The sequence below is a fragment of the Macaca fascicularis genome, chromosome 16 (genome assembly GCF_037993035.2).
Source record: "Macaca fascicularis isolate 582-1 chromosome 16, T2T-MFA8v1.1".
Classification (NCBI taxonomy): domain Eukaryota; kingdom Metazoa; phylum Chordata; class Mammalia; order Primates; family Cercopithecidae; genus Macaca; species Macaca fascicularis.
Window position 1 is genome coordinate 87,979,302 of NC_088390.1, and position 13,926 is coordinate 87,993,227.

The 13,926-nt window shown below is 52.2% G+C and overlaps 1 protein-coding gene across 4 annotated transcripts in view; it reads right to left on the reverse strand.

Moving 5' to 3' along the window:
- The window catches only part of NPLOC4 (NPL4 homolog, ubiquitin recognition factor), an 87,614-nt gene that overhangs the window by 2,909 nt on the left and 70,779 nt on the right, over positions 1-13,926 (reverse strand). For all 4 annotated transcript variants that reach the window (XM_074020920.1, XM_045376493.2, XM_045376492.2 and 1 more), the window contains 4 exons: positions 13,570-13,641; positions 9,403-9,498; positions 7,817-7,933; positions 5,903-6,005 (listed from right to left, as the gene is read on the reverse strand). In XM_074020920.1, coding sequence (XP_073877021.1) covers positions 5,903-6,005; positions 7,817-7,933; positions 9,403-9,498; positions 13,570-13,641 — 388 coding nt within the window. The remainder of the gene's footprint in view (positions 1-5,902; positions 6,006-7,816; positions 7,934-9,402; positions 9,499-13,569; positions 13,642-13,926) is intronic.

The following is a 13,926-nucleotide window of genomic DNA, read 5'->3' on the forward strand; positions in this document are numbered from 1 at the left end:
GCAGTTGCGCAATCTCGGCTCACTGCAAACTCTGCCTCCCAGGTTTAAGCGGTTCTCCTGCCTCCGCCTCCCAAGTAGCTGGGACCACAGGCGCAGACCACAATGCTTGGCTAATTTTATCTATTTTTTGGTAGAGCTAGGGTTTCATCATTTTGGCCAAGCTAGTCTCAAACTCCTGACCTCAGGTGATCCGCCTGCCTTGGCCTCCCAAAGTGCTAGGATTACAGGTGTGAGCCACTGTGCCCAGCCTCCAGTTTTGAGCTAATATGAACAAAGTTGCCAAGATCATTCTTTTTTTTTTTTTTTTTTTTTTTTGAGACGGAGTCTCGCTCTGTCGCCCAGGCTGGAGTGCAGTGGCGAGATCTCGGCTCACTGCAAGCTCCGCCTCCCGGGTTCACGCCATTCTCCTGCCTCAGCCTCCCGAGTAGCTGGGACTACAGGCGCCCACAACCGCGCCCGGCTAATTTTTTGTATTTTTAGTAGAGACGGGGGGTTTCACCGTGGTCTCGATCTCCTGACCTTGTGATCCGCCCGCCTCGGCCTCCCAAAGTGCTGGGATTACAGGCGTGAGCCACCGCGCCCGGCGGATCATTCTTATACAATTTCTTTGTGGATCTGTGTTTTTATTTCTCTTGGATAAAAACAAAGAGTGAGGCTGGGTGCAGCGGCTCTTTGTGAGCCAAGATTGTGCCATTGCACTCCAGCCTGGGCAACAACAACAAAAAAAAGGAGATGCAGGAACAGTCACTATGATTAGTCATCAGGGAAATGCAAATTAAAACATGATAAACCATTACACATCCATCAGTGTGGCTGAAATGAAAAAAACCAACCATGTCAAGTGTGAGTGAAGATGTGAAGCCGCTGGAACCCTCCTGGTTCAAGCGATTCTCCTGCCTCAGCCTCCCAAGTAGCTGGGATTACAAGCACGCGCCACCACACCTGGCTAATTTTTGTATTTTTAGTAGAGATGGGGTTTCACCATATTGGCCTGGCTGGTCTCAAACTCCTGACTTCAAGTGATCCACCAAGTGCAGGGATTACAGGTGTGTGCCACCGCGCCCGGCCTGCATTTCCTATTGTGAAACGTTTCACCCTCTGCCCAGCTTCTTATGCTCTTTCTGTTTGGTTATCAACAGGCAGAATTCTTTTGCTCTTTCTGCATGATTATCAACAAGCAGAGTTCTTTTTAAGTTTCAGATAGAAGTCATGTTGTGTGTATGTATCGCTAATACTGCATCCCCCATCGGTGCCTTTCCATGTTTCTAACAGTGCTGGTGAGCACAAGTGTTTTGTTTACGTAACATACATTTATCAATTTACCTTTTTTATGCCCGTGTTTTTCTGTGTGCTACCCCAAGGTCCTGCCTCCTGCCGAAAAGAATCTTTGTGTACTCCAAGGCCCTGAAGAGATTCAACTTAATAATAACTGTTTTATAGTTTTTATTTTTTTAAGACAGGGTATCGCTCTGTCATTCAGGCTGGAGTGGTACAATCATGGCTCACTGTGACCTCGACCTCCCGGACTCATGGGATCCTCCCATTTCAGCCTCCCCAGAAGCTGGGATTACAGGTGTGGACCACTCACCATGCCCAGCTAATTCTTTTGTTTATATATATTTTGTACAGACGGGGCTTCCGTGTTGTGTAGGCTGCTCTCGAACTTCCGGGCTCCAGTGTCCTCCAGCTTTGGCCTCCCAGAGTGTTAGGATGACAGTTGAGACATCGTGCCCAGCCTGCTTCATAGTTTTACCTTTTACCATTAGGCCTATGACCCATCCTGAGCTGATCTTTGTGTCTGATGTATACATGTCTGTAATCCCAGCACTTTGGGAGGCCAAGGCGGGTGGATCACCTGAGGTCAGGAGTTCGTGACCAGTCTGACCAACATGGTGAAACCCCATCTCTACTGAAAATATAAAAATTAGCCAGGCATGGTGGCGCACACCTGTAGTCCCAGCTACTTGGGAAGCTGAGGCAGGAGTATCACTTGAACCCAGGCGGTGGAGGTTGTCGTAAGCCGAGATCACGCCACTGCACTGCAGCCTGGCTGACAGGGTAAGATTCCATCTCAAAACCAAACCAAACCACCCATGAGGGCCGGGTGTGGTGGCTCATGCCTATAATCCCAGCACTTTGGGAGGCTGAGGTGGGCGGATCACTTGAGGTCAAGAGTTCGAGACCAGCCTGGCCAACATGGAGAAACCGTCTCCACTAAAACTAAAAAAATTAGCTGGGTGTGGTGGTGGCCACCTGTAATTCCACCTACTTACGAGGCTGAGGCAGGAGAATTGCTTGAACCCGGGAGGTAGAGGCTGCAGTGAGCTGAGATCACGCTACTGCACTCCAGCCTGGGCGACAGAATGAGACTGTCTCAAAACAAACAAAAAACCCATGAAAAAATGCCTAACATCACTAATCATCAGAGATGCAAATTAAAACCACAGTGAGATACTATCTTACACCAGTCAGAACTGCCTATTATAAAAGAGTTGGCTGGACATGGCGGCTTACCCCTGCAATCTCAGCACTGAGGCGGGAGAATCGCTTGAGCCCAAGAGTTCAAGACCAGCCTGGGCAATACAGTGAGACCTCATCTCTACAACAAATTTAAAAAATCAGCCAGGCTGGCCGGGCGCGGTGGCTCAAGCCTGTAATCCCAGCACTTTGGGAGGCCAAGACGGGCGGATCACGAGGTCAGGAGATCGAGACCATCCTGGCTAACACGGTGAAACCCCGTCTCTACTAAAAATACAAAAAACTAGCCGGGCGAGGTGGCGGGCGCCTGTAGTCCCAGCTACTCAGGAGGCTGAGGCAGGAGAATGGCGCAAACCCGGGAGGCGGAGCTTGCAGTGAGCTGAGATCCAGCCACTGCACTCCAGCCCGGGCTACAGAGCAAGACTCCATTTCAAAAAAAAAAAAAAAAAAATCAGCCAGGCATGGTGGCACATGCTTGTAGTCCCAGCTGCTCAGAAGGCTGAGGCGGGAGGATTGTTTGAGCCTGGGGAGGTCAAGGCGACACTGACCTCAAGTGCCACTGCACTCCAGCCTGGGCGACAGAGTGAGACTCCATCTCAAACAAAAAAAAAGATGGGGTCTTGCCATGTTGCCCAGGCTGGTCTCAAACTCCTAGGCTCAAGTGATCTTCCTGCCTTGGCTCCCAAAGTGCTGAGATTACAGGTGTGAGCCACCGCGCCCGGCCCTCCTTGTTTTTTTGAGAGCGGGTCTCACTCTGTCACCCAAGCTGAAGTGCAGTGGCACTTGAGGTCAGTCTCACTATCTTAGTTCACTGCAACCTCCGCTTCCCGGGTTCAAGCGATTATCCTACCTCAGCCTCCCGAGTGGCTGGGATTACAGGCGCTCACCACCATGCCCAGCTGATTTTTGTATTTTTAGTAAGAGATGGGGTTTCACCATGTTGGCCAGGATGGTCTCAATCCCTTGACCTCGTGATCCACCTGCCTCAGCCTCCCAAAGTGTTGGGATTACAGGTGTGAGCCACCGCGCCCAGCCAACCCCATCTCTTAAAAAAAAGAAAAAAAGAAAAAAAAAAAAAAAAAACAACGTAATCCCAGCACTTTGGGAGACCGAGGCGGGCGGATCACGAGGTCAGGAGATCGAGACCATCCTGGCAAACACGGTGAAACCCCGTCTCTACTAAAAAAAATACAAAAAACTAGCCGGGCAAGGTGGCGGGTGGCTGTAGTCCCAGCTACTCAGGAGGGCTGAGGCAGGAGAATGGCGTAAACTTGGGAGGTGGAGCTTGCAGTGAGCTGAGATCCGGCCACTGCACTCCAGCCTGGGCGACAGAGCAAGACTCCGTCTCAAAAAAAAACAAAAACAAAAACAAAACAAAAACACCATTAGTTGGGTGTAGTGGCTTATGCTAATAGTCCTAGCTACTCAGAAAGCTGAAGCAGGAGGATCGTTTGAGCCCAGGAATTGAAGGCTGCAGTGAGCGATGATCACTCCACTGCACTCCAGCCTGGGCAACAGAGTGAAATCCTGTCTCTAAAAGGGAAACAAAAAAGAAAAAAAAAAGACTCTGGTGTCATTGTTAGAATCGCATAAAAGGGTTGGGTGCCGTGACTCCCAGGTATAATCTCAGGGCTTTGGGAGACTGAGGTGTAAGGAATGCTTGAGGCCAGAAAGTTTGAGACCAGTCCGGGCAACACAGTGAGCCCTCATTGATACAAAAAAATTAAAAACTTTTGCAGCCATAAAAAGGAATGAAATCATGTCCTTTGCAGCAATTGGATGCAGTTGAAGGCCATTATCTGAAGCAAATTAATGCAGGAACAGCAAACCAAATACCATGTTTTCATTTATAAGTGGGAGCTAAATGTGGGTACTCATGTGCATAATGATGGCAGTGCCAGGTGTGGTGGCGCACATCTGTAATCCCAGCTACTCGGGAGGTTGAGGGAGGGGAATTGCTTCGAGCCAGGAGGCAGAGGTTGCAGTGAGCCAAGATTGCGCCACTGCACTCCAGCCTGCGAGACAGAGTGAGGCTCCATCTCAAAAACAAGAAAAAAAAAAAAGGCTGAAAAACTATTAGGTACTATGTTTAGTACCTGGGTGATGGGATCAATCATACCCAAACCTCAGCATCAGGCAATATACCCAGGTGACGAACCTGCACATGTACCCTGTGAATCTAAAATAAAAGTTAAAATTATTTTTAAGAAACAAACAAAAAACAACAACAAAACCCCAAGAATTAGCTGGGGGTGGTGGTGTGAGCCTGTGGTCCCAGTTACTCTGAAGGCTGAAGCAGAAAGATCACTTGAGCCTGGAGTCTGAGGCTGCAGGGAGCTATGATTGTGCCACTGCACTCCAGCCTGAGCAACAGAGTGAGACTCTGTCTCTACAAAAATAAAAATAATAAAGAATTGTATGAAAAGAAAACCTTGGCTGGGCGTGGTGGCTCACGCCTGTAATCCCAGCAGCACTTTGGGAGGCAGAGGTGGGCAGATCACAAGGTCAGGAGTTTGAGAACAGCCTGGCCAACATGGTGGAACCCTGTCTCTACTAAGAATACAAAAATTAGCCTGGCGTGGTGCCGCCCGTAGTCCCAGCTACTCGGGAGGCTGAGGCAGGAGAATCGCTTAAACCCAGGAGGTGGAGGTTGCAGTGAGGCGAGATCATGCCACTGCACTCCAGCCTGGGCGACAAGAGCCAAACTCTGTCTCAAAAAAAAAAAAAGAGAAAATGGTATAAAGGTGTTTGATATGTTATTTTGAAGGCTCTGTTAATAGAGGGATTCTAGTGTTTGTCCAAGGCTGTAGCAGCTGTTGGGCACTTTGGTATTCTCAGCTTGACAGACTCAGGACAGGCAGTCAGGCTGCACAGGGCACCACGGTGTGTGAGGAGTCCCTGCAGCAATGCTGCCACAGGTTCTCGCGGGTGGGGAGCTGTTCGGGACTTGGTGGCTGAGGGTCCTGAAGACACGCAATGCCTGCGGTTCATTCTGGAGAGAGCCCGCCAGGAAGAACACGCACGCTGTAGGCTTCTCCTCCTTACAGCTTTAAGCACTAAAGGGAAATTCCCAAGGAGACCAAAAGGTCCTGCGCTTCCACAGAGTTTCTGATTCTCTTAAGACAATGATGCTGAAAGTGCTCCTCGGATGCCTGGAGATTAGTATCTCTGATGTATAGATTTATAAAATTTACAGGGCTGTGCACCTAAGATGCATGGCCTGGACAACATGTATGTTACATCACTGGAAACTGCCACGTGCCTGGCAGGGAGGTCGAGTCTCTAGTCTCATTGCCCACAGCAGCTGCCAGGATGCAGCTGGGGTACAGAATCCAGGGCACGACAGGCAGTGGGGAGCTGTGCAGAGTGGACTGCTCTCCAGCCGCAACCACGGGGTACCAGGGCAGGGGGTGGGGGTACTCACTGCACAGCTGCTCGATGGTGGCCCACTGCTCAGACCTCTTCCATGTCTGGGCGAGCTCCTCATTTCTGGTCCGCACAGCCTCCAGCAGCAAGCTGATGCTGTCCTACAAGAAGCCAAAAGGAAAGTTCCACTTTGCTGTGCAGCTTCCTGCTGGGACAGGTTTCTTTTTCCCCAACACTAAGACATATTTCCGAGGACATTTAAAAAATCTTGCAGGATATCACTATAAAACGTAAACTGCCACAACTTACATCTATAAACTCAAGTGCTAAATTGAACTAGAATTTAAATTCTTCCCAAATAGGCCCAAGCAGGCATCTGTGCCTCTGCCGTGCACTGACAGTGCTCAACAGCCCAGACGATAGGAGCTCATGCCTCTCGTCCTGGAGGCTGGGATGAAGGGTGGAACCCTGGCTGTGAGACGTGTCCTCTTCCCTTACATTTCATCCCCCTGCCTCTTTCTCTTCTCCATCGTGTCTGGAAAAAGGCACTCTCTATCCTAGCCTTCCGGGTCAAAGTGCAGGGGATTAATGCATTAAGGATGGGCACGGTGGCTCACGCCTGTAATCCCAACACTGGGAGGCGGAGGCAGACGGATCACGAGGTCAGGAGTTTGAGACCAGCCTGGCAAACACGGTGAAACCCCGTCTCTACTAAAAATACAAAAATTAGACGGGCGTGGTTGCGGGCACCTGTAATCTCAGCTACTCGGGAGGCTGAGGCAGGAGAATCACTTGAACCCGGTAGGCAGAAGTTGCAGTGAGCCAAGATTGTGCCAGTGCACTCCGGTCTGGGCAACAAAGCAAGACTCCGTCTTAAAAAAAAAAAAAAAAAAATCATATATGAGAAACGGATAAAGCCTTCAGGAGCTCTCAGTACCTCCAGAGAATGTCTTCCAACAGATGACTGCAAAAATAGTGCAGTATACTAGCAAGGTGGCTCTGGTGCAGAGGAGCCTCACCTTTCACCACCTGTCCAGACAGATGGGCAGCAGCTGAACCTGAGAGCAGGAGGTGCAGCTCCCTGGGCTGACTAGGGAAGGCACAGGCAGGCAAGAGGCACACGGTGCCTGATGTCAAATACCCGAGTGAGTGGTTTTGAGACAAAATACAGACACAAAATAAACTAGCAGGATACAAGAACAGCTATAGGCTTCCTGACAGAGAAAGGTTGGGGGAGGAGGAGCCTCTCCATTCTGTCTCCTTCAGGGAAAGGTCCTGAGTCAGTGGCGGAGCAGCTCAGAAAGAATTTGCTCCTTTCTCTTTGGCATTTCCTGTCGGCTTGAATAGTGAAGAAAAAGCCAAAGTTGGACCCCCACACATGGCACATGCAAGAACCTCCTGGGAGCAGCTGCCCACTGCCCTCCGACTACCCAGAGCAGCCGCTTCTGCAAAGCACTCGCCCTCTTCTCCCCCAACAGTGCCTCTTAAAAATGCCAACTGTGCAGCTGTGAGCTTGGGGTCTGGAAGCTGGCCAAGCCTTCTGGGCCAAGGCAATAAAACCAGAGCTGATTCGGGAGGAGGGGAGATATGAGTAAAAAGCAGAGGCTGTGACTCTGAAACTGTTAGAACAGGAATTTTTTAAACTGTCTAACTCTAACGCTGGAGGCAGAGCTAAATCACCTCTGCCTGCCATCCAATTGTAACAGATGAAACCGTACTTCCTCACAGAGGTGCAGACACTCAATGAAAATGCTAAAGGTGAAAAAATTCATCTTTCTATCAACAAGCTTCTTGTGAAAAGCTGCTGCCTACACTCTGCCCACAGGACAAATGAGGGGGACAACATGTGACCCCAAGCTTTGACCCAGTTTCCCAGTCACGCTCTGGTCTGTGAGGAAAGAAAGCAAGACACAGGCATCTCCTGGCGGGCAAAGCCCACTTGCTCAGGCAGACACCACACTTGGGCACGCACCTGCAGAGGCATAACTTCATTGGTGACCAGGAACAGCAGGAGGTGGAAATCTGAGATGGTATCCAAGAACACGGATGAGGTATTCTGGGACAAATAGGTGGCCAAGCTATGGAAGTCCTAGAGGGACAGGAATAAACATGAATGTTCCACACAGTCCCCCAGTGCCAGACCCCGAAACAGAGCCGTTTCCTACTAAGATGCAACTCAATACACTGAATGCTGAGAGGCACCTCTCCCTCTGCCTCTGCAACCACAAACAGGGTCCAAGAAAGAGGAGCAGGCAGCTGCAAAGCAAGCTCTTGCCCTCTTCTCCCAAGAAGATGCTCTCAGCACACCTGACTACCCAGATGTGCAAGAAGACACACTTCTAAAGCTGACTCAGACTGGCCAGGTACGGAGGCTAACGCTGTAATTCCAGCACTTTGGGAGGCAGAGGCAGGCAGGTGGTCAGGAGTTCAAGACCAGCCTGGCCAACATGGTGAAACCCCGTCTCTACTAAAAATATAAAAAAAAATTAGCCAGGCTTGGTGGTGTGTGCCTATAATCCCAGCTACTTGGGAGACTGAAGCAGAAGAATCGCTTGAACCCGGGAGGTGGAGGTTGTAGTGATCCAAGATCGCACCACTGCACTCTAGCCTGGGTGATAGAGTGAGACTCTGTCTCAAAAAGAAGAAGAAGAAAAAAAAAAGGTGACTCAGACAGAGACACAGTCAAACAGAGGGCAATGCACGCTGGCCCCCAGGTGAAGAGTGGGCTGTGGGAGGGGCCTGGGGCCCCCTTCAGGGCAGGGAGATGCGTCTGGCTTTTCCTGTCGAACTGTATTCTCCATACAGGGTGGCAGGAGGGAGGAATGTGCAGGGCAGCCGTGATGCGGCACAGACATCGTCAGCAGAACCACACACAGAGCTTCAAGAGTGCACCCTAATAATCGGCTTTGCGCCTCTACGAGCACCCCAAGTTCCCTGGGCGGATGGGCACTGAGGGGACCAAAGCACAGAAGCTTTGTCAGCCACTGAAGAAAACCTCATTATAGACATTCTTCGGAAATGTCTGTTAGCAAGTTATGATTTAAGAACAATCGTGTGTACGTAGCCTGTCTACACAGTATGCAGAAGGCATGACAGCAAATCGGACCTGGCCTGATCTGCCGGTGAGAGCAGAGGCCAACACGTGAGCCACGCTAAACAGCAGATCAACACTACACATGGGAAAGCCGAGGCCAGGACGAGGGGCGACACAGTCCCAAGGTGCCTGAGCAGGTGACCAGGCAAGGGCCAGGCCAAACCAACAGTGACGAGGCTGCTGGCAGAAGACACAAAGTGACACATTTGGGAAAATTACGAGGTCCACTGAGGATGGGACCAGTCTGAGGACGTCAGGGGCTTAGCCTTTGTGGCTGTCCATCACCCAGCCACAGGAAGGGCGTCCACCTGACCAACAGTGCCCCACAGCAGGCCCCAGCTGACCTGTCACGAGAATGCATCGGGAGCGTTTGAAAGCTTGATGTTTTCTGGAAAAACAATACTGACACTAGATAAGCAATCAGCAGTTACCTTAAATTATGTTTCTAAAGACAAAGAGCTCACCTGTGTCTCACCCAATACATCCCGGTTTTCAATAGGAAATGGATTTTGCGAAATAGAAAAAGTGTAAACTGGATCCTTGGGGAAAGTTGTTGTGATCTAATGAAGAAAAACATAAACCCATGATAAATGAGGCTGAAAATGGTGTGGCCAACTCCCAGCCAGCCCAAAGCATCTCCCAGAGCCCGAGTTAACGACTCCCAGCAATTCTGAGAGAGTTCTACAAGCTCTCCGTCGAAGGGAACCGTTATCTATTAGTGTCATCTCTAAACAAACACTTTGAAACTCTGCCATGTTGGAGGCAAGCTACACCATATCCGGGCAGCCTCTGGCCTGTGCACTGGCCTCGACATCCTACAAAAAGGGCACTGGGACTCCCCCCGCGGCACAGCTTCCCTTCACGCAGGTTCTCTCCCTCTGCTATGGAGGAACTAAAGGCAGGTTTGACCCCTTGTCCAGGTGACAAGAAGGGAATGGAAGGGGCCAGGAGGCTGTCAGGAGCTGACTTTGCTGAAGAGAAATTCGTGTCCCTGGATTTGGAGGGCACATGAGGAAATCAGCCAGCCAAGAAACAAAGCACCCTCCAGCAGCTTGCTAAGCCCCTTCTGAATGCTGGGGGCCACTCCATGGAGCTGTGGGCTTTTCCAGGCAGGGGTGAATATAAGGCCCTTGAGGAACACACGGCTCAGCTCTTCTCTCTCCCTCACAGCTGATACCCAAAGGCCAGCTAAGTACTTCAGGGGCTCAGACAGGCCTTAATGACAACAGAGGGCATTTTGTACCTAACATATAATCAATAGAAGCTACACGGACAGTGGTTAAATGTGCAAGAATATCAATAGAAATACAACTTTCATTCTTCGTGAAGCACCCAAGCTGAGTTGATGCTGCTTTTCTCTGCAACAGAACAGCAGCAGCCGAGTCACACCTCTTCCAGATTTCGGGGAACTATTCTGGTTCCTTTGGGACTGTTTCTAAAGAATGAGTGCGGTTCTGGTCTGTTTTCTGCATCAGCAAAGGCAGTGAGTTGTTGTTGAGCTGGCTGGCCCGGGATTTGCTGTGCCAGCACGAGCCGCTCTGGAAGGACAGCTGAGCCACCGGCAGCATCTCTGGCCTGAGCTGGCCCTTCATGGGCAAGCGGTGGGGCGGGGCATGAAGACTCGGGCCGCAGTGCCACATGTCGGCTACATGGCCTCGTCAGTGAGGGATCCTGGGCCTCACTTTACTCTTCCTCGAGATGAAGATGATCGGAGTACTCGCCTCCTGGGTGCCCAGCACGGGGCTGGTACACACAGCGTTGGCACACACAGTGCCGGGTACCACGGGGCTGGTACACACAGCGTTGGCACACACAGTGCCGGGTACCACGGGGCTGGTACACACAGCGTTGGCACACACAGTGCCGGGTACCACGGGGCTGGCACACACAGCGTTGGCACACACAGTGCCGGGTACCACGGGGCTGGCACACACAGCGTTGGCACACACAGTGCCGGGTACCACGGGGCTGGCACACACAGCGTTGGCACACACAGTGCCGGGTACCACGGGGCTGGTACACACAGCGTTGGCACACACAGTGCCGGGTACCACGGGGCTGGCACACACAGCGTTGGCACACACAGTGCCGGGTACCACGGGGCTGGCACACACAGCGTTGGCACACACAGTGCCGGGTACCACGGGGCTGGTACACACAGCGTTGGCACACACAGTGCCGGGTACCACGGGGCTGGCACACACAGCGTTGGCACACACAGTGCCGGGTACCACGGGGCTGGCACACACAGCGTTGGCACACACAGTGCCGGGTACCACGGGGCTGGCACACACAGCGTTGGCACACACAGTGCCGGGTACCACGGGGCTGGTACACACAGCGTTGGCACACACAGTGCCGGGTACCACGGGGCTGGTACACACAGCGTTGGCACACACAGTGTTGGTACACACAGCGTTGGTACACACAGCGTTGGCACACACAGTGCCGGGTACCACGGGGCTGGCACACACAGCGTTGGCACACACAGTGCCGGGTACCACGGGGCTGGCACACACAGCGTTGGCACACACAGTGCCGGGTACCACGGGGCTGGTACACACAGCGTTGGCACACACAGTGCCGGGTACCACGGGGCTGGTACACACAGCGTTGGCACACACAGTGTTGGTACACACAGCGTTGGTACACACAGCGTTGGCACACACAGTGTTGGCACACACAGCGTTGGTACACACAGCGTTGGCACACACAGTGCCGGGTACCACGGGGCTGGCACACACAGCGTTGGCACACACAGTGCCGGGTACCACGGGGCTGGTACACACAGCGTTGGTACACACAGCGTTGGTACACACAGCGTTGGTACACACAGCGTTGGTACACACAGTGTTGGCACACACAGCGTTGGTACACACAGCGTTGGCACACACAGTGTTGGTACACACAGCGTTGGTACACACAGTGTTGGTACACACAGCGTTGGCACACACAGTGCCGGGTACCAGGTGAAGACAGGGGAGGTGCTGACCTCCTGCAGAGACAAAGCCTGGCCTACTCAGGCGTCTCCTTTGGGAAGGCCTAGAAATGGGGAGTGCGGCACCCCCAGAACACGTGCTAGTGAGCGAGCTAGTGGGACCACCGGGGTCTTGCTGGCCTTGTAACTGGCCCTTGGAGGGTAACAGAACCGAAGTCCACACAGCCCATCCCAGATGTCCCAGGCAGGGCATCAGTTCCCATCTTACACACTGAAGCCATTTCCCTACCCTACCCATCGTCTATCAGCCAGATGATGCCCCCAGAACCCACAAAGAAGCCCCAGGAACACTGGCTGGTGCCTTTTCCTGCCTGCCCAGCCATCCCATCCCAAGGTTTAAGAACCCTGACCCAGGCCAGTGCCTGTGACCCGGGGCTGGGCATGGAGCTTGACACACCTCTCTGGGCAGCTGCTCTCAAGGACTCCTCATGCCTCACTTCCACAGGGTCAAGGAGTTTGGGCATCACAGAGCAAAATGCTCTCCCAAAAACAAGAACTTCTGAAAAACTGCACTAAGGCAAAAAGTTAACTTCCTTTATAAAAGAAGAGGAAACGAGTGGGGAGGCCGCTCGGGGTAGAAGACCTGAGAAAGCTGGTTTTAAATCATGCCGGCTCCTCCTGGGTGTATGCTCCATCAATCTGTTTTCATCTTAATTACACCCCAGGTAGTCTAAAAACCAGAGGCCTCCACGGCCTACGTAATAAATATGTTCTCGGGAGCTGTCAGTTGGAATGGTGCATCGATGGGCTTGGCTCGTGGGGACCTGCTGCTCCGAATGCAATGATATTTTACTGCCTGAATCACATGCCCATTCGAGCTCAAATGCAGCCTGAATAGATCCTGGCACGGCAGCAGCATAGCAAATGAGCTGCCTCCCGTCCACTCCGGACAGAGCTCTGGTGGGGCTGATGCAAAGACTCATCTTGCCATCCTTGCTGCCCTGTGGCCAATGGCACAGCCGTATCTCCATGACCATAAAATGCCTCCAGAGAGGAGCTGAGACACTCGGAAGATGTGGAAGAGCCAGGGGCATTTGTGGCTCCTGGAATTCCACCCAGTAAACCACGCTGATCCCTCACTCAAGAACACTGAGTCACAGGTGCGTCCCCTGGGGCCCACTCTGGACGAAGTGGCCCGGACGCACTGTGGGCTGTGGCAGCTGTGCTGGGGCCAGGGCAGCACCTGCACGTGCAGGACAGCTGACAGCCACACACCAAGCACAGCACATCTGGACAAGACTGCTTGATGCTCCGGTGACTGGAGACCCAAGCATTGGCGGTTCGCTGCCTTCCAGAGGCTCCCTAGCCTGGGGTCGGTGGTCCTTTGTACTTTAGTATGGGGACAGTTAACCCCTAGGCTGATGTCAAGGAAATAAAAACCTGAAACTACAACAAAAAGCCATTAAAGCTGTGAGCACTTCAGCAACACCGCACGCTCAGTGACTCTACAGCAACACCGCACGCTCAGTGACTCTACAACCACTCCTGGGTGCCTGTTATGGGGTGGGCACAGCACAAGGCAGAGGGTGCCTTAAATTGCAGCCTCCTCCCTTGAGCAGCCACCACCCAGCAGTCCCACCTCCAAGGCGCCTGATGGGTCTGTCTGCCCAGGCTGTGCATGGGGGGCACTTACATCTATGATGAGATACTCCACAGGTAAGGGCCGGGCCAGCTGGGTGATCTCGTTGCCAAACTTGTCTACGTCCTGCAATAGTCAGAGGGGAACAGCAGTGAGCAAAGGCGATCAGTGGTGATGATTTTCCTTTCGCATGTTTGTCTCACCCTTTATTTTTATTTATTTATTTTTTGAGACAGAGTCTTGCTCCGTCTCCCAGGCTGGAGTGCAGTGGCGCAATCTCCACTCACTGCAAGCTCTGCCTCCCAGGTTCACACCATTCTCCTGCCTCAGACTCCCAAGTAGCTGGGACTACAGGCGCCTGCCACCACACCCGGCTAATTTTTTTTGTATTTTTTAGTAGAGACGGGGTTT